This window comes from Biomphalaria glabrata, chromosome 1 (genome assembly GCF_947242115.1).
Source record: "Biomphalaria glabrata chromosome 1, xgBioGlab47.1, whole genome shotgun sequence".
NCBI classification, from domain to species: Eukaryota; Metazoa; Mollusca; class Gastropoda; family Planorbidae; genus Biomphalaria; species Biomphalaria glabrata.
Window position 1 is genome coordinate 40,600,622 of NC_074711.1, and position 27,195 is coordinate 40,627,816.

The following is a 27,195-nucleotide window of genomic DNA, read 5'->3' on the forward strand; positions in this document are numbered from 1 at the left end:
CATTAATTGTTTTCATTAAAGGAGAGTGCACTGAGACGTGTCTGAGAATAACTAAAATAAGCTTTGTGATAATCAACTGCTTACACTTAAATAAATTAAGTTGGATTAGATCTTGCAATCATAGAGTAGTTTCTGCTATAATCCTCCAAATTTCACTGAAACTATAGATTGAGATTCTAATCATGTTCAAAAATTTAAAAAAGAAGTTAGAGCAAGGAGTAGCTCAATCGAAAGCTGCAGTATCCGGATTAGCGGCTGCAGCAAAAGTAAGAATAAACTTTATAAACAAAGTGAAAGTGAAAAGAAGCGTAGAATCTAGAGCTAGATCTAGACTCCTGGATGATAGATTCAGATTCGGTATCGAAAAATCAAACAAAGCATTAGGGTTTATTAAAAGAAATTTATATTAAAAAGAACATTTATTATTTATATTTATATAAAACTAAAATGTTATTTAATATTTAACCTCGGCCTCGGTTAACATTATAGTGGCGTTAGGCCAATAAAATGAAGAATATCATAGATTCTTTAGTCTATATGCATCCTGTGTTTGGGACCCCTCAACTCAAATTCAAAATATTAAGAAACTGGAACAGACATAAAATAGAGCAGTGAGATTCATAACAAAGGAATATTCACATTTCACAACACCTTTAATAAAATCACTAAAATAAGAAAACCTTCACATTCAGGAGAAAGACTCAAAAGTAAAGTAGCAATTATAGTATTATACATAAAACACTGAACCAGAATCTTCAAATACAAAAATAAAATCTAATAAAATACTCAGAAAGACACAAGGATAAAGGCACATTTCTTGTTCTATATATATGCTAGAACTCTAACACATTTGTACAAATGGTCCTTCTTCCCTCTATCTAGTGCTATTAGAGCATGGAATGGGTTGCCTGAGCTAGCCAGGAAAACCAATGACTCGGTCTTGGCAGAATTTAAGTCATTGGTTAACATGCATGACTAAATGCATGACGCGTACAACGTAATCATCTTCTTTTATGAAGAAATGTCTGTATTATATAAGATAAGATTAGATCTAGATCTAAATCTAGACTCTAGTAGGGGATCTAGAATTTTCATAGTTTATCTTTCTAAATCCTTCGAGATCTAGTACATCATAGATCTGTGTAGATCAAGTTAAAGACATCATCATCAAGGTGTAGAATCTAGAAATTACTAGAATTAGAATGGAAGATTTTATTACATCCAAAATCCAGAACCAAGCTCTAACTTTCTGCAGGACTGGAGGGGGGAGGGGAGGCAGGCAGGATATGAACCCAGAACCATTGAGTCAACAGTCCAGAGCACATAGAAATAATAGAACCTAGATATAATCATTACCATGATGCCATACAACCAGCTTCAATTTGTCCAGTAAACTAAGTGACAGTCTACTACTATTACAGACTTTTATCAATTTACCTGATTTAGTTTTTGTTTCTTTTCAATAAAAAGATAATTTGTTTTTTGTTTTTTTTGGTTTTGTAGTTTTGTATAATATTCAACTAGCAACCATTTCTACAAAAATGTATATATATATATTACATTTCCTTTTTTTATTTTTACTAAATCTATATCATTCTCTGTAAAAAGTGTCTAGTTCGTATATCGTAGATTAGATTCTATAAATCTAAATATTACATATATAATATATATATATGTTATTATTTGAATTGAACAAAAAGTACAATTTTTATTAAAATATTTTACATTAAATAATTTGTTTATTATTATATTTTATTTTTTTTTAAGGGAGATGAAAAGAATGCTTCAACAGAATCTATTGGTAGACCTGTTGCTGAAAGCACTCCACAAAAGAATGGAAACCAAGCAGAAAAACTTCCTAATGACTCAGGCTCTAATGTAGCAATAGGTCAACTTGTTGATATTCCATTGTTTGATTCCACTAGTTACGAGGTAAACATTTATCATTAATATACCTTGACTCAAATCCTATTAATAAAGTCAAATTCTATCCACTTAACGATCATTATATATATATATATATATATATATATATATATTACATATTACATATTACTTTGATTTAGTGAAACGTTGAACATTCAAACCAAATTTTATATATATATAATATGTTTTTGGGTCATATTTTAACAGACAGCTTCAGACATGAGCTCATTACGAGGTGATGAAACTCCTAAGGGTGGAAGGTCACGTACATCCTCTATCAGCTCTATGACAAGTGACAGTTCTTTTTTTCCCAGCGTCAGTTTCTCTCATAGCTATTACATGCCTTCAGATGTAGAAAGTGAAATGGAGGAGACTTCTGTTAATTTATCTTCAGTATCTAAAGAAGATCTTTATGCATTTGTTAAACGCTTTGAGAGGAGAGCTTTCAAATACAAATCTAAATTTATGGAGGTAGGTTGGGGAAATTCTTTTTTTGTTTTTGACAAAAATTTCAATTTAGATAGAAACATTGTGACATACTTAAATCTTACTAATAGAATAAAGTAGTACTATCTACCTAGCGTTTAAAATAAACAGAAAGTATTGGCATTAGCCAAATGTTTACTTTACATTGAAGCAAACATTTCTGATTGTTTTAACTCTTCATTCACTTATAATTTTTTAAATAAAAGGCCTCTGTTTTCAATAATCTATTCATTTACATTGATTTGGAGGCGACTTTGGTGGATAAATTTTATCTAGACTAGTTTATAGACATTGGGACATTTTATGATATATTAACTCTACCAGAACACTGTACCAATTTTTCTGTAATTTTCAAAATGGTGCTATGCCACTATACACATTTTTCAGTAATTGCTTGGTACATGATAAAAATGCATCAGAATTTTAAAAAAAAACTCAACCATACATGAAAAGCATGGTTAACCATTACAGATGTCTGCCCCTGTAGGTTTGAATGGACTTAGTGTGCTTCAATGCGAAAATTTTCTGAAAATTTGAAATGTTGATGAACAAGCATGCTAATCATATAGCTAGCCTTTTCACAAGCCTAAAGATATTTTGGCTGATTTAGTCTCTTAGGAGTAAGAATTTTATCAAGAATAATATTTTATTCATTTGACAGAGACAATGAAAGCTCTTGAAATTAATTAGATTTAGAGCTAGATCAATAGTAAAAAAAGGATAGCATCACCCTCAGGGACTCAAACATAGGGGGGCAGTAACATTTAGGGATAAAGCTCTGGTAATGTTAACATTTTGAATAACAAGTAATTTAAAACTACCTATTCCTAAATACTTAATTTAAATGGCAAAATCATTTAATTATTTTATATTTATTTTTCTTTCTTAGCTGGCAGTGGCCTATAAAGATATGATACAGGAAAGAGAAAAATTGAAGGTAAGATTGTTGTGTAGCTTATAAATGTATTTTTTCATTTATTTTAAGATGAGGATGAGGTTGGTTGTCAATGTGTTATGCGCCAGGAAGCCCATTGACTCCGACTTTAGCCTGCTTTTCTTTCTGGGTGTGCTCCCATAGCCTTTGATCATCCAAGATCATCTGCAAGGCAGCAGGTGTTTATTTTCAGAGTTTTCTCTCCTAGATGAACTGCTATCCCTAGCTAACGGGTTTCATCTACCCGGGTTTAGAGTTAGAGCACCCTATACTCGCTTTTTGCAATCATTTCCCTGGATTTCTGAGATGTTTTTAGTAAATATTCTTACCACTGGAATACTTCACCTCATCCTCCATGACTGCAAACCAGTTGGTCCACGGCTGTTTATTTGCTATTCACAGCTAACCCTTATATCTAAGGGTCTTTCCCCTATCCGCCACCTGGGGACGCGCTTGGTAGAAGGTAGTAGCTCCCCCAAGCAGGAAATGAGAAGGCTGACACACTCGCCAAGAGTGGGAGAACAAACTCACAAGTAAACTCTGCACTCTATCCAGAAGAAATGAAGAAATTAATTGTAGATAAAATAAATGAGAAATGGGCGAGCTCTCATCCAAATCACAAGAAAGATGACGCTTACTATAAGCTATCCCGACAAGACCAACGTCTAATTTTTCGACTCAGGACCGGACACAACAGAATGCGACAACACATGTTCCGGAAGCTCAAAATTGGAACCAGTGAAATCTGCCCATGTGGAGTATCACCAGAAAATGCCGACCACGTCCTCCAAAACTGCTCTCTCTACCAAGAGGCCCGTATAAGACATTGGCCCCAAATCACCCCAATAGAAAGAAAACTATATGGAGAGCTCCCTGATTTGGAAACCACTGCGCAGTTCATCTCATGTATTGGTCTAGTCATATGAACACTCCAACATAACAATGAGAACGATAAAGAAGAAGAAAATTTATTTTAAATTTATTGAAATATTGTTCATTATTTCATAAACATTCTTCACAGTCAACAATGGCACAGTGTCAAGACAGAGCATTCCGCAGAATGTCTGAGCTAAGAGAACAGATTCAGCTAGATCAGCTAGCAAAAAGAGATCTTGAGGATAATTATAGACTATTGCTGGAGGAAAAAGATGAATATGTAAAAGTACTTAATATGCAAGTAAGTTTACAAAGGGGTTTAAATAAATGTTTCTAGTTCTCATTTTAGGTTAAAGATTTAGAAAACAGGTTAATTTATAATTTAAATGCATGCTATGGGACTTCAAACATTGGCTATTTGTATTTTCAAAAGAAACATCTCTAAAACAGGGATGAGCAGTTGTAATTTATTTTTGCTGAAAGGTGGACCTATGACTTAAGCAGCATTTCCACACTTTATAAACATTTGACATTATTTGGGTCCACACAAATCTGTGAAAGCAGTCATAGAAAAACAACTAGTTAATTTCACAGTTCAGAAACATTTTACATGTATGTTAAAGTTAAATCTTCACATTAAGTACAATGTACATTTGTTATGAAAATTGTGGTGTAAAAAAAATAAATAATGAAGTAAGAAGTTATTAGTAAAATAAGCTCAGAGATTGCTAAAATTTGTTGTAACTTTTATATTTGACGTGTAAAGATTAAATGTAGGGCTATATTTATACTACAGTATGAATATTTTCCTTATTTGTAATTATAAGTTCACATATGCACACACTATATAAATATGCTTCCCCTCCATACCAAAAAAAAAATTTCTATGGGCCCTTCATAGAAAAAGGTTGCCCACCCCTGATATCTTTTGTACATTAATTATTAGAATAGCAAAAAGGTTTAGGTGTGTCTAATTCTTTGGATTAGAAGTAATTAAATCACTCAAGTTTATGATTCAAATTATTTCACAAAGCTAATACATTTTAATTATCCCGCAGCTTAAACTTCTTAAAGAAGGTAAAGATATTCCAGAAGAACTCCAAACCAAGCTAGTCATCACACAAGCTAAAGCAGAGGCACCTCCTCCATCTTCTGGCGGAGAACCTAAGGCTAAAATTTCTCAGAATGAAGAGATAGAGTTATTAAAATCAAAGGTAGTTATTTTTTACTAACTTTTATACTTAAAAAAAAATTTTATGTGACAAATGTTTGATTACTATTGAAATGATTAATTAAATTACAAAATGGAAACACTTATTATTGGATTTTAATTTAAAGGGGTGTGGTGTGAAATAATGGTTAATGCTATTTCAAATGCTTTTCTTGGGGACAAGATGGCTTTCATAAAATACTCAATACCTCCAGAATTGGCATATACATTTATTTTCTGAGTAACACGCCAACAAAAATCCTTTAAGAATATGTAATATAGCTTTTAACAATCAACTTTTATTGGTCACTTGATTCTTTACAGCTTCCAAGTAACTTCCCTCCAATAAGTACTAACTTCATTACTACTAACATCATGGAACATGGATGCTATTCCCATTTTTCTGACAATAATATATGAAATAAGATTTAAAAATAAGAATTTTCTACAAGTATGAAAATATTAATACTTGATAATGTATAAAATTATCACCCTATCAGTACTTAGTTTCTTCATTTGATTCTAATCCTACCCATGAGATGTGATGTAAATGAAGGCTAATTTGTAGGAAATCATTCTGAAATGTTTTTGCTTTCACCTGCAGATAAAACGACAAGATGGACTACTTCAGAAATGTAAGGAAACCATCACAACATATAAAGAAAAAGTTACTCAGCTATCACACGACAAGCAAGACTTATTAGGCAAACTTGAATTAAGTTCTAAGGTAATTTACTTTTTAAATCTCTATTTGTTGTAGAAAATATACTACTAAGGAGTTAAATGTTAGTGTTTTATTGTAATCAGATTGGGTTTCTTGATTATGATAAGTATAAAGGATACTGTCTACAACTCATCCTGTAGTCAAGTATTATTATACTATCACACACTCTTGACAGACTTCACTTGAAAACAAAAACATAAATATGTTGTACAATTCCATAAAGTAGCAACTGTTTAATAATTTTGTATGATATCCTGAGTTACAGCAAGTCATTAGTGGCATCATGATCAATGGACAACTTTTAATAATTTTGTATAATATCCTGAGTTACAGCCAGTCATTAGTTCATAGTAATAAATACAGTAACACAAGTTAAAATAGAAGACATTTTTCCTGTTGAAACAACAGAAGTGATAATGAAACTTTTTTTTTTTAACCTTTTAGAGTGGAAGTCAAACCAATTTGCACCAGTCACCAGAGCAGTTGGCTAAACTACAAAACCAGATTCAAGAAGCTAAGAAAGTCATTGAGCAGCTGGAGTCAGATCGAGAAGTTGCAATAGCCTCTGTGAAGCAACAGGTAAAGCATTAATTCTTTTCATTGTTCTTAAAAAAAATGTTTATTAGTGTTTAACAATAATGTTAGGCACATGCTAAAAAAAAAATTATATGATTCATTTTTTTTATTTTGTTTTGTTTATAACAGGTTCATGAAGAGATGGAAAAGCATGATGCTGAACTGGAGAATGTCAAGACACAAAATCATAAACTTCTAGTTGAAAATAATAACATCAAAGTTGAAATGGAGAAACTGGAAAATGAAGTTGATAGTTTAAAGAAAACTAGTAAGAATTAATAATTCATTGGTGAAGTTAGTAAAATCTTTAAAATCTAATAATTAATATTAGGGGTATTAATTTTAATTTATTAAATTGATTAATTGGATAGAGACTATTGTTCTGTTTTTTTTTTGTTGTTTTTTTTAATCTCTTCTTAAAAGTGCATGTAAGACTTGGTAGAGTACAGAGTAAAGAAAATATCAATCTAGTTATAATGTGGAATACATTTACCAGGTTTAGCCCTTGAGTTTCATGTTTTAGGGAGAGTGCAATATTGTATACAGTTTAAAATAATATTTAATGTTCAATGAGTGATTCTCTCTTCTGCAATTTTAAGAATCACTTTATGTTAAGTATTATTAACAATTTAAAAAAAATAACCAAACTACCAAATGCCTATTACTTTAAGATAAGGAACAGCTTGACAAGGCAAGGGAGATCATGAAGAAACTCAAAGAGGATAAATTGCATGCTATAGAGCAGGCTGAGGAAAGGTTACGTCTTGCAGAGCAAAATATGGAAGAAGAAAAAGAAAAAATGCTTAGTGATCTCAAGCGAGGAAAAGCTGAAGCCTTCAGTGTTATGCAGGTTTATTTTTCTACATCAATAAGTACCTAAAGTCTATTTCTAAATCTACATTTTTGTTGATACATTTGAGAACTTTTACATCACAATCATGCTAGGTACATCATATCCATTTGATATAATTGGTAATGTACTTTTACTAGTTTTCTGACCTTACTCAAGACATTAAGATACTAAATATTCTAAACCAGATGAGAAAGCTTTTGGACATAAAATTCAAAGTACATTAGCTGAGGTTTATTAAACAGTTTGTCACTAAAGTAAACAAAAAATCATATGAACATTCAACAAAAGTTGTGTTGTTGTGTTTTTTTTAGCAAGAATCAGAGAAGGCACTTCAAGAGAAGCTGTCAGCTGCTTTGGAAGAAAGAGATCAAATGTGGAATGAAAAAGTGACAGCTCTAGAAAAGGCTCATAATGAAATCTTGTTGTCTAAAGTAAGAGTCACTCTAGGCTTTGCTGTTGGATGATTTAATATTTGTGCTTGAATTAATTTATGTTCAGTTTTTTTTTTATTCTCTGATAGAGCTTACTGTATGAAAATACAATTTTAAAAGGAACAATAAATGTATTATAATAATTGTTGTCTTATAACTACTACTATCTTATAAATATTGTTATCTTATCAAGATTTATCTTTTCCAACTTAGCATAATTTTTCATTGTGATTTTATTTCACTGGTGTTGCAGTTTGTCACTGTGTCAGGGCTGGTTAGGATAATCAGTTTCTTAAAACTTTTTCTTGGTCATCTTGTCTTGAAATCATTGTTAAGCCTTTCTAGTAGTCTAGTACCACTGTCTCTACTGTCATGGACAATCACATATCTGTTTGACTGACATTCTTGCTTTTCCAATCCAGTAAAGTTTTTATGACATAGGCGTGTGCTAAATGTTAGTTTCTGTTCATCACTTAGGAGCGAGAGAAGGAAATTGCTTTAAACACAATGCAAGCAGAAGTCAGACAAAAACTAGTAGAGAAAGAGGAGGAGGTGAAATTGGCTGTGGAAGAAAGAGAGCTTCAGAAAATGGCTGCTGTGTCTGGTCTGGATGAGCAGAAAGATGAACTGTTAAGGCGAATTGAAGAGCTGGTCTCTGTAAGTCTGTTTTTTTTGTGAAATGAAATCAGCAAGCTACTTGTTTTTTTTTTATCACTATAGTATCAAAATGTTAATTAAACATTTTCCTCTAAATTATCAGGAGAAGATAGAATTGAATAACAAGCTAAGTAAATTTCAAGAAGACACAGAGCAACAAATTTTACAGCTGCAGTCGATGCTGAAGAAAGAGATGGAAGATAATGAGAAAAAAATTGAGACTTTAAATTTGCAACACCAGGTAGCTCTTGAGGAAGAAAGAGTTAAACTGAATCAGTCCTTCAAAGAAGATTTGGAAGCTGCAAGTCTGGATCATGCTAATGAAATGCAGACTCTCAAAGACAGACTAGAACAAAATGTTCAGGTATATCTATAATTAGGTAGAAATATTCTTCATTGAACTATTTGATAAAATTAGATATTTATTCTTAAAGGGTTTTAAGTATAAAAAGCTTAAATGGTTTCTCATCATATTTTGGTCACTAGAGTTGGTAAAACAATATTTTTTTTTTTTATAAAAAAAAAATTTGCTTATGAAAAAAAGGGTGGTTGCCGAATGTCTTAATAATAATTTTTGTTTCATGTTCAACTCCCCCACCTCCAGGATACACACAGTAAAAGAACTATTTACTTAACAAGGCTCTATTGTGGGATTATTTTAAATAATTTCTGTAGTCTTGAGAGGATGAATGTTTTATCAAATATCTCTAAGTATTTCCAATTAAATTCATTCAATAGGTATTTTAAAATAAAAAAACTTTTGTGGTTTGATCATGGATAATAGTAAACAAGCTATAATAGAAAATATTTAAAATGAATTCAGGTCAACACAACCTTTTCCATATAAAATCTGATTTAAATATCTGCTGAATAGGAGTTCAACAAAGAAACAGAGACATTGTACAATTCTCAAGTGGAATCATTGAAATCTGAAAAGGATCAAGAACTGTCTAGGATTAAGACACAATTAGAAGAAACATCTCAACTGTTGGAAGAACTGAAGACAATGTACAGTGAGACAAAAACAAAACTTACAGAAACAGAGCAACGTTTGGAAAGTGTTCAGTCTGAACTTAGTTCCAATGCTCAGGAAAACAAATCTCAAGTTGAGGTATTAAATGCAATTTAATTTTTATACTGAATACATCTATTGGTGTTAAAAAGAAATGTATTTACAATATTAGCTAATGAAATCATCTGTTAGTTACATCTAACAAATAAATAATAGATATTCAAAATATAGTAGAAATATCTGGGTTAACTCACTAAAATTATTATATATATACAATGGTTTTGATACACTATAACTTCACTGTTTTTTGATGAAAGGAATTGTATGCTGCAATCAATGGGAGAGGAGAAGAAAATGACAGACTCCGGCAGCAGCTGGAAGATGCACAGTCAGAGTTGAAGCTCAAACAACAAGAACATGACCAAATGGTGCTGCAAGTTCAAGAAGAAAACAATCATTTCAAAAAACAGGTCACATGATATTTCATTAGTTGTATTTGACACACTTTACTTTCAAACTGTCCATTTTCAATCCTAACTAACATTTAAAAAAAAACAACACCTTCCTTATTGCAGTAGTTTAATAGATAAAGGATGAGTATCTATTGCAGTGGTTCCCAAACCTTTTCGTCTCGTATACCCCTTGCCATGCTTCCGGGTTTTCGTAGACCCCCTGCTTAACTTGCAAATTTTTACAAAGTCATCAACATTTTTAAAAACTAATTTCTAACTGTAGTGGGCTGAAGAGTGAAAAAGTAATATAAAGCCTAACAAAAATGTATTGAGATCTTTTTAATTGATAAAATTCAAATTTAAACCAATTAAAATAACAATTAATTTGTATTGCTGGAATCACCAAAACATACTAAAAAAAATATTTTTGCGGTGTATCATTCGTTGTAATGGATATTATGTTCATATAGGAATTTGTTGATATATTAAGTAGTCCTTCAAACATTAAATATTAATTAATTTCTCTTATGCATCATTGGAAAAGTTTTCGCAACGAGCAGCTTCTCGTGCATTTCTTGATCTTTCACGCATGGCTCAAATATTAGTCCCCTGGGACTGTTTTCACTAACAGAAGAAGAGGCGAAAGCGAGTAACTGTCGCCTAAACCAGTAAGCTTTGGGCAGGAGGGACTCATTAGCCTTGGCTTGCTACCCACCTAGCAGAAGGAAAACTGAATTCAAACCTCTGCTGCCTTGCAGCCTAATCCAAACATGGGAAAGGTTTCGGGGTCAAGCCTGAGGTAAAATATGGAGCCGGCAGTTTGCACCACACAGTGCTACACCCTGTCAGAGCCTGTGGCGCCGCTGATCCCAAACTGTATATGTCGTTTGTAAAGAATTAAGAGTTTAATTTATATAACTCCTACCACTGATGTGCCTTTGAACTGTATTGTTGCGTAAAGAAATTATTTTAATAATATCAGATGAAGGTTTGTGTAAAACAATTTTTAAAACTACAATGGCCGGTAAAATCACTTTTATCTATAATGTTTTCCATATTTTCCTTTAAGTAAAGAGATATTATAAGACGCTCACAAACCATCATCTCTACATGATGTCGAAAAGAGATTTTGTGGGTATATTCTGAACTTTATCTTTGAGTGTTCGAAAGTTTTTCAAATGTTATCTATATTTTGTCAGGGTGACATTGTCTCAAATGATCCTCCAGCGTTATTGGTTTCATATCATCATAAGAAAAGGCAATTGGCAACCGCTTGTTTGACAAGAAAGGAATGAATCCCAATTTAAAATAAAATCTACATTTCTTTTTGTTAAACATTATAATAGTTACATGTAGACAAAATTTAACTATTTAAATAAGTATTGAAATTGAATACAACAATTTTTCGTTTAAATAACAGGATGAATATTGAAATAGTTAACTAAGGTGCAAATCACACATTAGTGTATGAAAGAGTTACATTAATGAGATGTAAAAATAAAAAAAATGACCTGGTTAAATGAAATCTATTATCGTAGACCTCTGTGGACATCTCATAGACACCCAATTTATGTTTTTACATTCGTAAACCCCTTGGAAGTACTCCTAGACCTCTGGGGGTCTATATAGACCACTTTGGGAATCACTGATCTATTGGCTTCTGGGTTTGAGGCTGTATAGGGATTTAAGTAGGAGAACAAAAAAAAGCTACAAATCCTATAGAAATGCAAATAGTCATTCAGTGTTCTAATTCTACATTTACAAAAGTGTATACCCCATACCGACAGTAAAGATATTATTTATCAAGCAAAACTTTAAAACCACAAATGGTTCCTTTTTAATCTATTTTGCATCAACAGTCACTTCATGGACCCACTATCATTCTTTTGGCTATTACCATAAATTATATAATTTAATTTACTCATTTTCCTTTATATTAGGTGGAAGCTTTCCAAGGAGAGTCAGAGATGACGGCCAAGCTAGATGCTGAGAAAGAAGAGTTAACTCAACAACTGAACACATACAAAACTAAGGAAGCTGAATTGTCCAATCAAATTCTAAATCTTGAAGAGAGGGTAACCAATTTATCCAGCCAGGGGGAGATTTTATGCCAGGAGTTATCTGCAGTAAGGGAAGAGCTGACCTCCACACAAGTTCAGCTCTCTCTGTGCCACACAGATAAGGTCAAGCTGTTAGAGGACTATCAGATGAAGGTCTCTGAGCTGGAAAAGACAAATGCAAACTCTATTGTTTTGAGGGAGTATGAAGAGAAGATCAAGTTTTTAGAGGGAGAACATGAAACTTTGGTCAAGTCTGCAGACAGCAGAGAAGAAAAGATACAAGAACTGGAAAAGCTTTATGATGAGCTCTTAAAGAATGCATCTTCTGAAAGGGAAAGTCTGGAATCCAAATATATAGCCTCAGAAAATCAAGTATGTCAGTTGCAGGATGTCATTCGAAGCCTGGAGACTTGTCAGAATGTTGTTGAGACTGAAAAGTGCAGACTTGAAGAAAAGTTAACCAGCCTGGAGAATATTGTAGAAGATTTGAAAAGATCTAAGGAAGAGCTGAATGAGAAATTATATGAAAGTCACCAAACTTTAATGGAGAAGGCAGAAGCTGAAAAGCAGAACCTTGAGATCACTGCCAGTGAGCTAGCAGCTCAGATTACCTCTATGAAAAATGAGATTGAAGAACTCAACAAGGTTCTGGTGTCCAAAAGTGATGAGATTGTTGCCCTGCGTTCTGTCATTGATGACAATATGAGTTACAGTAAATCATTGGAAGAAAAGACAGAAGAACTGACTAATGAGCTTCAGAAGAAGACCAGCTCTGAGGGAAACCTAATGAAGACATTGGAAAAACTCAAAGCTGAAGCTAATGCCAAAGTCAAAGGCCTTAAGGAAATGAAAGACTCTCTGACAGAGCAATTGCAGTTGAAGGTTAAGGAGCTTGAAGAGTTCACATCTGCTAGTAGAGAAGATAAACTGCAACTTGAAAGAAGTTATGAAGAGAAAATGAGTTCATTGAGAAGTGAAATGAAATCTCTGGAGGATTCTTTCAAGGTACAGTTTGAACAAAAGCAGTCCAAGTATAAGGAAACATTGAATAAACTAAAGGAACGTTATGAGGGAAAATTAAGAGATAAAGATAGTCAGTTTGAAGAACAGATGAGGAATTTGACATCTCAGAAAGATCTTGGCATGGAAGACATGCATAAATCATTTGAAAAGTTAAAAGAAGAACAGATTGCAAACCTTCAACAAAATCAGGAGTTAGCCTTGTCAGAAATGAAATCTGAATTGGATTCCAGGTATCAAGCCCTTGTTGAAACACACAGTCAACAGATCAAAGTTATTTCTGATGAACACCAAAATGTTGTCAGTCAACTGCAGTTAAAATTAGATGAATATGAAAATCAATCCAAAGAGCTGCTAGTACAATTAGATTCGTCTCATTCACAGCTTCGTGATGTTCAATCCCAACTTGAAGACCTGCAAGAAAAATATGCCACAGAGATAAATGTCTCTACTCTATGTAAAAATGAGTTAGAGCTATTGAATAAAAATATCTGTGATAAACAGTTAGAAATTGAAAAATTACATAATAATCTTCAGTTTGAAGCTGCTGCAAAGGAAACTCAAATATTGCTTCTGTCAGAAGAACTTCAGAAAAAGGCTGCTAAATTAGATTCCATGGCAGGCACAATTTCAGCTGAACATGAATATCTTCAGAAGCAGCTTAATCTGAAAACTGAAGAGCTAGAGGAATGCAGTGTTCAAAATGCAAATCTAAAGAAGCAGCTGGAAGAGCTCCAAGATAAACATAGGTTAGAATTTGAAGAGAAAGATATGCTGATCATTGAAACCAATCAAAAGTTGTCTCAGCTTCAGATAGAAAATTCTTCCATAGAAGAAATGTTAAAAGCTATTAATGATAAATTGCAAGAAAAAGAGGAGGCTTTAAGAAATTTAGATCAGTCATTAGCAGCCACGTGTAGTGAGAAAGATTCTCAAATTAACAATCTCAATTCACAAATTCAACAGTTACATGAAGATCTTGGCACAATAAACAGTCAATTATCCCAGAAAGAACAAGACTTGTCTAATATAAAAGAGCTGAGTTCATTAGAAATACAAGAGTTGAAGAAATGTTATGAAGAGCAGCTTTCTAGTTTCACGTCCAAAGAATTAGAATGGCAACAAAAAAATGATGTGATATCTGAAAAACTTCAAGATATTCAAAGTCACAGTCAGGCAAAGCTGTTGGAAATGGAAAATCAAGAAACTTCCCTAAAAGAGCAAGTAAATTTTCTGAAGCAACAGCTGCATGAATCACAAAAGCAAGCAGAACTTTCCTCCAATGAGCTTCAATCAAACCTCCAGCAAAAAGTAGCTGAGAGTGAGGAGAAACTCTTTGCTCAGCTGCAAGCCCACCAGCAAGAGCTCCAGACTGTCAGACATGAGGCAGAGCTGTCAAAGAAAGACTTAAAGCAGAAATATGTGGTGAAGTTAAAGGAGATTCAGGGGCAGGCTAAGTCAACCATTGAGGATCTGGAAACCAACTTGAGGCTAGAGAAGGCAGCTAAAGATGAAATCCATTCTGAATTGACAAGAGCAAACACAAGGCTGCTACAACTGGAGGAAAATTCTGGTTTGTCTCATGATACCATTGTTGATCTGGAACATAAAGTCAAAGAACTGAATGAAACCTTGACACTTAAAGACAGTGAGCTGACCAAGTTGGCAACAGATAGAAAAGAAACTGAAACATCTTTGCAAACAGCTCTTAATGAAGCACAAAGCAATTATCAGTTGACGAAGGAATCTTTGATTCAGGCAGAGGACACATTAAAAGATAAAGAAAATGAACTTCAGAGGATTATTGATCAAAATACAGAGCAAAATAATTTATTAGAAAACAATAAAAATATCATTGCAAATTTAGAAACAACAGTAGGAGAGTTGGAAAAGGAAAAAATTATAACAAGAAACAAGTTTGAATTAGAATTGCAGGAAAAAACTGAGATTGTGTCCAACCTTCAATCAGAAATAAAAGATACAAGTGATAAATACAGACAGCTGGAGGTACAACTAGAAGAAAAAACAAAGCATATTGCAGACTTGGGCATAGAAATGAGCAATCAACGTGAAAAATGTGTTCAACTTGAATCTTTACTTGACAAAACCAATAGTTTACTACATCAAGCACAAAATACTTGTGTAGAGTTAGAAAATAAAGTTCAGTCTGCTAATCATGAGCACTCAGAGACAGAACATTTAAAATCAGAGCAGCAGCAACTCCTATTGAAAGTGTCTAATTTGGAAGAAGAGAAAAACAAAGTACTACTAAAAGTGCATGAGGTCCAGTCACAGTGTGAAAAATATAAAGCTGAAATTGAGTCCATTAGGGTGGAATTGCAGCAAGCAAACTCCAGAAAAGATGATTGGGAGTTAAAGTTTAATGACTTGCAGTCTTCACATTCCAAAGAACTGTCAGAGATAACATCAAAGATGGAATCTCAAAGCAGTAACAAGGTAGCCGAATACAAGAAGAAGGCAGAAGCCTACATATCTCAGGTTAAAAAGCAGCTTCAGGATGAGAAGAATGCATCAGTGAGTCAGCTCCAAGACATCATCTCCAAACTAGAAAGTGATTTAACTGCTTCCAAGTCAGAGATCTCAGCACTTCAGTCAGCCAGTGAGAAAATGGTGGGCATTCACAACAAAGAATTGCACGAAATCAAAACACAGCTTGAAGAAATGACAAGATCTAAAGAAAAATTGATGGAAGACTTGGATAAAAAAGAAGAAAACTATAGTGACCAAGAGACAGTGCTCAGGGAGAAACTTAAGAAGGTGGAGACTGAAAAGTATGACCTTCTTGCTAGAATCAACAGCCTTGAAGAAGCTCATAAAGAAGTGGAGCTACTGAAATCCAAAGAGTTTACTGAATTACAAACTGAGTTCAGTCAGCTAGAGAATCAGATTGAGTCTATGAGATTAGAGAAAGAGAAGGACAGAGCTGCCTTAGAAAGACTCATGTCTGAAAAACTGGAAGAGGCAGAGAAGAAACACTTGGCAGCATTAGAAGAGCAAGCTGGGGAACACTCTTCCAAACTAAAGCAGTTGTTGAGGGAGTGTAATCAGCAGTTGACAGAGAAAGAACGAGAATTTGAAGCAACAATCCACGAGGCTCTTGGTATGTTTAACTTTGAAAACATAAATACAGAGTACTTTTTTTTTCATATGTATATGAGTAATTCACTAAAAATTGTATGATTTAAATTTCTAAAAAACACTAGATCATACTGTTAGCTTTCTAATGTACTTGGGATAATTTCAGAAAAAAGTGAAAGAGGTGAACAAGGTTTACTTAAAGAGCATCAAGCAGACCTTGAAGAGTTGCGTAAAGAACTCTTAGAAAGAGATGAACGTCTTCAAGAGTTGCATGTGGAATACAAGTCTAAACTTGAGGTAGGCAGCTTTTATATTATTTAACATTTGCTACACAAAAAAAAAGAGGAAAGTTTCATTCATTTATAAAAGATTCTTGTCAAAAGTAAGAGGGAAAAAAAATACATCACAAGTTTAAAGGAAAAAGAATTAAGCTTCAAGTGTTTCTTTTCTCTTTTTGTTCTCTTCAGTCTTTTGTTGTGTATCTAATTGCATGAAAAATTTCCTGTCATACATTTTAAAACATTTGGTTCAACTTACTGCTTTTAATTTAATTTTAATTTATTTGTTCCAATAATTGTATTGTTAAAACATTTTTTTACATAACACCTTCTCATTACCATGTCATAAGCTACATACTTTTTTATCACTCAAAATCAAATGCTTATCATTCTTTATTCAACAATCTAACAGTATTGAACATTTTTTGTTTTAAGTCTTTGAATACTGAAAGATCACAAAGAATAAAAGAGCTAGAGACAGAAATAATGTTACTGAAACAAGGTAATGAAAGAAACTTGACAGAATTAGAAATGAAGCTGAAAACAGAAAACCAAAGAAACCTTCAGACAAGGGAGAATGTCTACCAAGAGGAGGTAATTGCTCTTACTAAAGAGTGGAATATGGAAAGAAAGGTGGGTTACATACCCCCAGTGTTGCTTGAGTGTGCTCGTTATGCTAAGTCTCTGCACATAGTTTTGTTCTTCCAGATGTTTTCTTGTGTCATCTCCAAACACCTTAAACACAAGCAAATACACTCATTTAGATTTTGAAGGAAAAAAAAAGCTGCTTTTAAAAGAACTTTATAATTAAATGATTTAATAAATAAAATTAATTAGATTTATCCAAATTTAAACCAAATGTTTGTTTGTTTAATAGTCCATTTATCAATAAATCAGTTTGCTTTATCCTCTACGCCCTTCCAAGATTCCCTGCAGCACTGTACTTTATTTAATACATTTAAAATTGTTCACTTTCTAGTTTTTTGTTATCAGATTATTTTTTGTTTCAGTACTTTGCTTGGTTGAAACTTTGAAATGTGATTTCTTGTTGTTTTATTGATCCTTGGACATTAATTACATAATTGTTTATAAAGAAAGATCTTACATGTAACAGATATCTGTTAATTTTTGTATTTGATCTCTTTGAGAGTAGTAATTGTTATATGTCAACCTTTCCATGAAAAGTTCTCAGAAAAATGCATGCTGACCAACTTTATCTTTTTTGTCAGTCAGAAACGTTTCCTCAAAATGCACTTCTGTTGTTTTTGTTTCTTATGTAACTACTGAAAGGGTAAAAAAAAAAAAGGTTCAACCTAAATCTGTTATTTTGTAAATAATTGTTGTTTCTTGAATGGAATGATGTAGTCAATTGATAAAAAGATTTATCACATATAAATAAAGCTGTAGAAAGAAAACTACTTTTTACTTTTCTAATATGTCCTATATTTTTTTAATCCCCTTATAATGGTCAAATATTGAAATAAGTTTTTAAATCTTTTAAGAAGTTGTTAAAATTGCTTAACAATTTATTACAACTTTCAGTTATTCTATTGTCAAAAATATGAATCACATGATAACAAATGTTTACATAGGTTGTTTTTTTTTTTTCAAATTTCCTCAACAAAAACAACAAAAAAAATTCTCTATTCTACTAAATACACTGTTGAGTTTTCTCCCCTTACCAGTCCAATATTCCACTACATAAAGTAAAGTCATGAATGAAATTAAGTTTAATATGATGTCATATATTTTATGTAGAAAGCCCTGCAGAGAGTTAACTATTGTAGGATTACTGGAATTGTTCTAGCTGGCTTTTAAAATGTCACCAATCTGCCTATGTGTGACTATTGTAGATAGAATGGAAGTTTTAAGAGTTTGTGGTATTTCTGTCCTGAGCATTAAAACAGTTCTTGATGTTAATAAAACAAATGTGAAGACAGAGGGAATGAACATTACAATATTTCCTCTCTTTTGGATTATTATATCAACACTTATTATACAAAATGCATAGGAAGCAACGCAAATGCAATAGGCACCAGTGGTTTCATTAAATTTACTTCTATACACTAAATATGTTAACCCTTTAAGTCCTACATCTTTAAAAGCCTGTGACAAGAGCCATGACTGATATGCTAAATGTAAATTGCCGGGCCCTGTGAGACACAATCAGCCTAAGGTCAGCTTTGTTTTAAATAGAAAATGCTGTAAGGTAAATGATATTTACAAAGACAAATCATGCAAGGTAGCAGTTTTTACTGGAGGACAAAAAAAAAGTTAATAAATTTTCTTTATAAGTGAACAATTTTATAATATTTTAGTAAGTGACTAACATGGGCATTTTTTCTATAGGAACTTATTCAACAGAATCAAGCTGCATTAACTGCATTCCAAAAAGGTATGTCTGGCAATGCAACATCCTTACAAGAACAAGTTATCTCCCTTACCAAACAGTTGGAGCAACTCAAACAAAACCACAAGTAAATATCAAGTTGTTTGCTAATGTGTTAAGTTGTCTGAACTAAATCTGCTAGCTTGTTTCAGTTTGTTTGTATTTCCAAATGCTATTAAATGTGCTTGCTTTTGCTATTTTGTTTTTATTAGTAGATCAGCACATCACAGCCTTGTCAAACAAAAAACTTAACTCTTTCTCTCCTTATTGACAATACCATCGTTGATTTGACCGTTAATAAATAAATTTTTTATTTTATAAAGTTGAATTTGTGTTATATAAAAACAGCATGCATTTGCCTTTACTTGTAAACCAAAAATAAAACATTTTCTGATAACAAACAACAGTTGTAAGGATATTGATGCTCAATCATAAAAGGCTTATGAATTATAAATGGACAAAAGGAATAATTCTGTCGGAACTAATAAAAATATAATTACAGAGAGAAAGAGATAAATATTTGACAACTCATCAGAATAGATATCTAAATTGGTTATAGTAGACCACTTACTACACAATGAATCTTTTATGATATTCAACATTGGTCTTGTATTTTATTTCAACATTATATTTATTTTCATTAGGTTAGAGCTAGCTGAAGCCTACAGTGGGATTGAAATGGGTCAAGGCTCATTGCCCAAGCCTTTAGTAGCAGCTCCAACTGAACTTGGTGCTGGGGCTTCACATCAGGAAATGTCTTTAGAATTACAAGAACTAGAATTACAAAATATGGATCTACAGGTACCAGCTTTTATGTATAGTATTCATTTGTATATTAAATTAAGATCTTACTTTCTAGCTGTATCAGTATCACTAGAAGTGGGAGTAGTTGTAGTAGAATGTGATTGTAAATATGGAAAGTTTTTTTTCTGTGTACCTAAGTAAAAGGAGTAGATTTGTGATTAGTTGACAATGAAAAGTCTACTCAAACTCCTAGATACTGGGAGAAAACACTGAGAAACACTATAAGATGTGTTAACACCTTTTTCTTCCTTCACAGAGTATTTGTCTAAGTATGGTTAGTTAGAGCATACTTTAATATTAGTAGCAGGAACCATTTCCTCATTGAAATTTACTAGGTTATAAGAATATCTATTTAGAATATATATATTTGATATGTATATATATGTATATATATATATATATATTTATATATATATATATATATACATATATATATATATGTTTTTTAAAGTGTGCTGATAACATTACCTTTTTTTAGGCTCAAGTTTATCATTTAAATGGAGAATTAAGCCAATACAAAATCAAGGAAAGAGATTTAATTAAGAAGGTACTAACAAATACATTTCAAGTTTCCTTGTCTATGTCCCTGTATCTGTATTTTCATTGTGTCTTGAAAAGCTTGTAGTTTCAAGTGTTATTTATAGTTTGTTTTTTTGCCTTTTAAATTTGTATTTTTAGGTAGAGAAAATGGAACGAGTAGCTAAAGGTCTTCCTGATGATGATGACCCACCATTAAGTCTTGATGGATCCTACTCAAACCATGATGACTCTGCTTTGTTTAGGGAGCCAACAGAGTTTGAGGTACAGTCTATTCTGTTTATTTTGTTTAGTAGTTAAACATTTAAACTTATATGACTGCCTGTATACTTCTGGCAAAAGATTATCTTTATTTTTTCTCTCTTACACAGTACTTAAAAAACATTCTTTATGAATATATGATGGGCAAAGAAACTAAGGTAAGTTTTCTTTGTTTATTGAATTATTATTTGTGTTTTTGTTTGCTGTATTTGCTGTCTTCAATGTAACTTTAAGAGTATATAAAATATCAAATGTTTACCTTCTATAACATTAAATGTTTATGATAGGAAAGTTGTGCATCATGGGCATGTGCAATATCCTTTTGTAGAGACTTAAGTTATTTGATATAGATTTTGGTCTCATTTGAACATATGTTGCATTGGGAGATCATATTATTTAAGATTTTGTTTAAAACTATTATGGTAAAAAATGGCCAAAGTTGCAAGTTATTTAGATTTTGGGCTCTTCTTTTGAAAAGCATCAGCAGTCTTGCAGGCATTCCACTGGCTCCCTGTAAGTGTAAGTATTAAGTTGAAAGCAGAAATACATACCTACTATCATTGGCACAAGTGTTTTTGAGAAGCTCAAATGATAACACCAAGCCGCTAATGTCCCTGCTCTCCCTAGGCTTAGTATGTCATCCTTTATTCTTTCAAATCCTAGAACATGAGGACCATTTTCTTACTTAGCTAAAAGGTCTGAGATTTAATCTTTCTCCACATTCCACTCAGCTCAAAATAAAATGTAATTCATTTTTTTTAAACAGTCGCTAGATTAGATATAATTCTAATATTGTTCTCTGTTAAATTCTGCAATCAAGATTTGTTTTTCCTAAAGCTTTAGATATAGTTTTCATATCATTCTCTATTATTTTCAGCAATTTAGCTTTGACTTTCTAGAGATATACAATTCCTTCGACTTGCCACTTCTTTTGTTTTGTGCTTTAGTTTATCTAACTTTCCTTGTTAGTTTATCAAACTTTCCTTGTTAGTTTATCAAACTTTCCTTGTTAGTTTATCAAACTTTCCTTGCTAGTTCATCAAACTTTCCTTGTTAGTTTATTAAACTTTCTTTTTAGTTTATCAAACTACTTTCACTCCTCTGCTGTTTAAAAGCATATTTTTAAACTTGTATTTTAATTTAAATCATTCTTTTTAAATAGCTTTTATATCTCCTTTGTTTTCAGACATTAACGAAAGTAATTGCGACTGTGGTCAGATTTTCTGAGGAACAGACTAGAAATGTTTTATCAAAAACAGAAAGTAAATTAGTAAGTATTTTGTTTCTTAGTTTCTGTTTTAGAATGCTTTGAAATAGAAGTTAAGTTTTAAAACTTGTAATTATTACTAGAATGTTTTTGTTTATAAGCTGTGTTGAAGCATGATGTTTCATTTCTATGTGCTTTTGTTTTCTTGGGTTGATGGAATTGATATTTTTGGTAACTTTCCTACAGATTTGATTCCTGTCTACCACATCACTTGGTATTGATTGTTTATTCCTATCTTTTTGGTGTATATATTTCTTTTTCAATGTTGTATTGTGAGCATGGTACTACTAGACTCTTGCCCTAGAAAGATAAAGGTTTCTCAACCTGGGGACTTATCCAGTCAGGATTTGTTGTATTAAAAATAAAATGGTAATGGTAAATGACACATCTAAGAAAGAACAAAAAAAAAAAGTTGCTTAATTTTAGAGATAAAAGGAAGAAGGTACTACTTTTAAAAAAATCTACTCTATGGGAATTTCAGGAAAAAAGGTTGAGAAACACTGGCTTAGCAAATGTTTCAATGCTTACTTTTTTATACTGTTTAAGAACTGGCTTTGTTTTTCGATAGTCTTGTGTAGCTAAAGGATTTTTTGTTTGTTCTTTACCCTGTCACTCAAAAACTGGATGGTAGCTAATAAGGTAGTAACTTTTTCATATCACTACAGTCAATCCTCTTGACGTTGAACTGGATTCTTTCAAGAATTTTTTTTAAAAGAGCATCGTAAAGTTTTATTGAAAGATCAGTTGTTTGAAATTATGAATATATTGAAATAATCCACTCGAATCATAAAGATCAATAAACTGAGGTTTGACTGTTTTAAAAAGTAAAATGTTGGGGATATAATGGGGAAAAAATTAATACTTCAAATAAACAGACATTGCTTGTTTTTGTTTTTTTCCAATAATATATTTATCATTAAACTAAGCTATTAATAAAGTTAAGGATCAATCTTCAGATGAGATTGAAAATTAAATGTAGACAATATTTTATCCAACATTTTTCATTGTCTATAATTTTATCTGTAAAATACTTTATAATGAAATTAATTTCCTTCAGGATAATACAGATTATTATTAGCATTTTTACCCCAGGCATTTTTTTTCCCTGCTTGGTAATTCAATTACCTAGAGAAATCAGTAACAGACAAGATCAAATCTTTTTCCACAAATAATTATTTAATGATAATGTCAAATTTAATGTCTACTCTTAAAGGAGCTATTTTGATCTAGAAAGTTGTATTTTTTGTTAATGTTAGTATCATTATATTTTGATTGGATTACTCAATGGAATAGAATGTCACACTCTAAAGGAATGTGTTCCACCTTTTTCATTATTATTTGTGTTAACGTGTGTATACTTATGAATGTTTTAATGATAGCAAATGTTAGTTAAATGTCAAGACTTTGTCTTGTGTTCTATGTGTAACTAACCTGGGCAGGTTTTTTATTCAACAGTTTGGACAAGTATATATTTAGAAATATGTATTTTGGAGATCAACTCATTGATGCTAAATTATAGCTTTACATTTATACACAATTTGTTAACAAGCTATCATGTCAGTGAAAATCTAAATTTTTAAAGAGAAATTTACAGCGGAAAATCTGTTTGTGATGATAGTCCATTGCAGTGTAGAATTATTAGAAGGCAGATTTTTTGATAGACTGACATTATAGGACTGCTGATGTAGTTTTTTACTTTAATTATATAAGTTCTAATATTTAATTTTGGTGCTGTTAGTTTTCATAAAGAATTTTAAGAACTAGCCTAAGTATCCAAATTTATTATTTTTAGGAACATATTTACTAAAAACCATAAAATACTTTTAAGACCTAAGCATTATACATTTTACAAATATGGCTAAATACATGATTGTAGATGTTCTCTTGAGTATTCCATTGAAATAATTCACACATTTAGCATATTTAGTTTTCATGATATAATTATCTTTCTTGGTGTGCAATCAACATTTTTGCATAACTATTTTAGTTCTTTATATTTCTATCAGAATGTAAAAGTTTTGTTCAAGATTTTCACTCCTCTGGAGTTTTACTTTACTTCATTGATTAGAAAATTCAGATTACATTTTTTGTTATAAACGTCATTTAAAATATGCGACTAATAATATTTTTTTCCCTTATTTAGAGATGGCTCCCCACCTCATGATGCATGGATTTTGTTCTGCATCCAGTTAGAAACATTCCTTCAGTGAACCCAACAAACCTACATGACAGTTTGAGAAGCATTGAGCATTTCAAGAAACTTCAAATTACAGGATTTTAATGCTTTTAATTTAAAATAATTTGTGATTATTAAATTATTTATTACTTATACAAATTTTTTTTATTTGCTTTTTTTGTTTTGTTTTCTTATAGTATACAGCACCAACTTCTGATTTGCATAGCATAACCTTAGTAATTAAAAATGGTTTCCACTTTTGGGTTACACTGACTAGAATTTGAAAAGTTCACTAAACAGGAAATTCCTGCTCCAAAAAGGCTAATAAGACATTTTTTCTATAATACTTTTCTTTTTGTTCTTCTTTAAAAAAACTTTTTTTTTTTAAATCATCAGAAAGTATATTTTTTTTACTAGCTAATCAATACCTATTTTAATTGTAAATATTAGTTCAGTACAAGGTATCTTTTACATTTTAGTTTCTTTGATAGCATTTTTTTAGTTGTACAATTAACTTACAAGAACATCTACGGTTTGTGCTTTAGATGTGACATGAAAATATTTATGCTGGCAGTAAAATAATATAGCTTTATATTTTATTTACACTAAACAAATTTGGTATTTCAAACTTTATACCTTGCCATTTCATAATTATCATATTGTGATATTTTTGTATAGTTTGATAAATTTCTGTACAAAGTTTCATTTATAAATAAAGTCATTTTGTGATAAAAATATTTTGTAACATTATTTCAATAAAGACATCAATTACTGTTCATAGAAAGTGTATTGTGTATCTATTGCATCAGTCTCACATCTAGAAGATACTGTGTTAGTCACTTTATTTAAAAAAGATACTGTGTTAGTCACTTTATTTTAATAATACCGTGGTCTTTTCAAATAATTACTATGTTAATTTCTTCGTATAGGTTATTCTTGGCCTATATATTTAGAGACTTTTCAGTAACTTCCTATTGAAAATATGTTGGGAGTGTTTGTTTTTTTAACGTTTTACTTTGTTGGACTTTGTGTGCTTTTGTTTAGTTTTATGTTGGCTTCTTTTTTTTTTTTTTTTTTAATATTTCAAGTGTTCCAATGATTGACTGATAACTATCTGTGCTAGTATATTTGAAATGGATTATTTTATTTGAAAAGTTATCTCTAGAAGCAAGTGGACATCCCTACTCAACTTCCAGTGCTCTGAAAGCAAGAGACAAGCAGATAGAGCTTAATCTTTTCTTCCAAAAGTCTCAACCTGAAACAGCGTAAAAAGTCATAGTGCATTACATTACATGAATACTACATCAAATCAGAATACTACATCAAATCAGAACTTGAAAACTCCATGAATCATGATTATTACATTGAATGCAGAATTTGAAAACTTGGATAATTTTTCTGAATTCTTACCAGTGCTAGTATGGTGCTGTTAATGTAAATGAGATGATTGTATATATGCATATTTTGCTGTTATTTTGATAGTCCTAAGTTCAAACCCTGCCTACTGTCACCCCCTCTATCCTGATGGAGGTTCTGCTTAGAATTTAATAATGTTAACTTCATTTTACTGTTACAACTGTTTAGGATGAACATTTACAGAGAGAAAAAATAACTACCTGACTTGACATGACCTCAGGCCACTGCATTTTTGTTGTTGTTTTGTTTACCATACCATTAAAATGCCATTTCTTAATTCATCCTTGCATGACTATTTTTGTGACCATCAAGGTATGACTTGAGGACTCAGTGGTCACAAGGAATTTTTAATCATTTAATTCAGTCCACTGCAATCAACATTATTTATTTTTCACTTTGGTGCTTTTATTGATCGGAAACTTGAATTCTTTGTTTATTATGCAACTAATAAGGACTGTCATACCTGTACATACCTGAGTATTCTTTATTTATAACTAGTTATATTCATAGAGTTTCTTAACCACTTCTTTTGTACATACTCATTTCCAGTATTAAGACGCATAATGGTAGATTATATAGAACAGATGAAAAAGCATTACATAATATTTAGTGCAAGAATTTAATTACTAGCAGAAATATGATTCTTATATTTCTGTGAACAGTTCACCCATTTAAACACCAAAATAATCTTTATATAACTGCATTTGTCTAGGACCAAACTGATTTTGCATTGCTACATATTGTATACAACTTTGGATATCTGTTGTTTTGTTTCCCTCTAGCTTGTGTATTCTGTTGTAGAGATAAAGTCAAACCTGCTCACGCAAAATGTGTACAAAAAAAAAATAAGTGCCAATGTTGACAATTATGATTTGTGTTTCATTCTGCTGATATTGTTTTTTTCGTAAATGTGCGTTTTAAATGCTTTGGCCCCACTCCCAATATATATGCATTGTGAATCAAATAAATGATGTCTCTATCCCTACGTTGAAATAAAAGAAGTGTCTTGAGTTTATATTGTCATTATGTTACTGTATTTTTTAACGTCCAAAAAATTAAGAAATATATTACAATAAAATGTACAAATATTGAATTTTATTTAGTTGTTATACTTTAGAATACTTTTAGTGAATATTTAAAAAAAAAACAAGGTTACTGAGAATTTGTAAGTGGTCCACTCAAGCAGGTAAAAAGACAGGTTTCACTATTTTCAGCATCAATATCAGAAGCTAAAAACTACTATTATCTCTTTCATACATAAAGAAGAGTTCATTGTTAGGCCAACTGAAACAATAATACCACACGGAACAGAGATATATTTATATTACATTGCGAATATATATCCATATGTATAGTGCTTTGTATGTAATTTTATTTTTATGTCTGAAAAAGTTCTTCCTAGAGATATTATTAGAGAGGCACCATGTTCCCTCTCCATCCAGCAAGGTAGTCTGACGAAGCGCCTTTAACTCCGCCAAGTGTTTTCCTGCGTTCTGAGCGTCTACCACCGTATTAGGAAGGGCCCATTCCAACGTTAGAGTATAACGGAGTGAGACGTTCCGATAAAATATTTTCTTGGAATCTTGAGTGCACTATTCATCCTAGTTAAAAAAAAAAAAAAAAGGTCGCCCAAATTAATAAAGAATGAGATAGCAGTAGCCAATTCTATTATGCAAGAGATGGTGAGGTGCATATAGCCGACATATGTCTTATTAAGACAATTGTATAAATAAAAGGCCTAAAATAAAATA

General features: G+C 31.6%; 1 protein-coding gene and 1 long non-coding RNA gene across 5 annotated transcripts in view; one reads left to right on the forward strand and one right to left on the reverse strand.

The window, feature by feature from the left end:
* LOC106072119 (golgin subfamily A member 4-like) lies at nucleotides 1-26,537 on the forward strand. Of its 3 annotated transcripts, XM_013232408.2 has the most exons (26): nucleotides 1-266; nucleotides 1,768-1,932; nucleotides 2,134-2,397; nucleotides 3,302-3,349; nucleotides 4,368-4,523; nucleotides 5,281-5,436; nucleotides 6,037-6,159; nucleotides 6,601-6,735; nucleotides 6,862-7,000; nucleotides 7,404-7,582; nucleotides 7,897-8,016; nucleotides 8,494-8,673; nucleotides 8,777-9,037; nucleotides 9,548-9,784; nucleotides 10,003-10,155; nucleotides 12,078-16,338; nucleotides 16,483-16,613; nucleotides 17,030-17,227; nucleotides 18,944-19,071; nucleotides 19,628-19,784; nucleotides 20,266-20,334; nucleotides 20,466-20,588; nucleotides 20,696-20,743; nucleotides 21,772-21,855; nucleotides 22,039-22,066; nucleotides 23,996-26,537. In XM_013232408.2, exons 1-25 carry the CDS (start codon nucleotides 183-185, stop codon nucleotides 22,042-22,044), a joined length of 7,605 nt encoding a protein of 2,534 aa, XP_013087862.2. In that variant the 5' UTR covers nucleotides 1-182; the 3' UTR covers nucleotides 22,045-22,066; nucleotides 23,996-26,537. The 3 variants fall into 3 exon arrangements, with proteins under 3 accessions (XP_013087862.2, XP_013087861.2, XP_013087863.2); XM_013232407.2 differs by lacking the exon at nucleotides 22,039-22,066 and having other exon boundaries at nucleotides 2-266; XM_013232409.2 differs by lacking the exon at nucleotides 22,039-22,066 and having other exon boundaries at nucleotides 2-266; nucleotides 17,030-17,188.
* LOC129927458 (uncharacterized) overlaps nucleotides 25,063-27,195 on the reverse strand; it is a 4,911-nt gene continuing 2,778 nt past the window's right edge. For both annotated transcript variants that reach the window (XR_008779071.1, XR_008779070.1), the window contains exon 2: nucleotides 25,063-27,045. This is a non-coding gene — a long non-coding RNA (uncharacterized LOC129927458). The remainder of the gene's footprint in view (nucleotides 27,046-27,195) is intronic.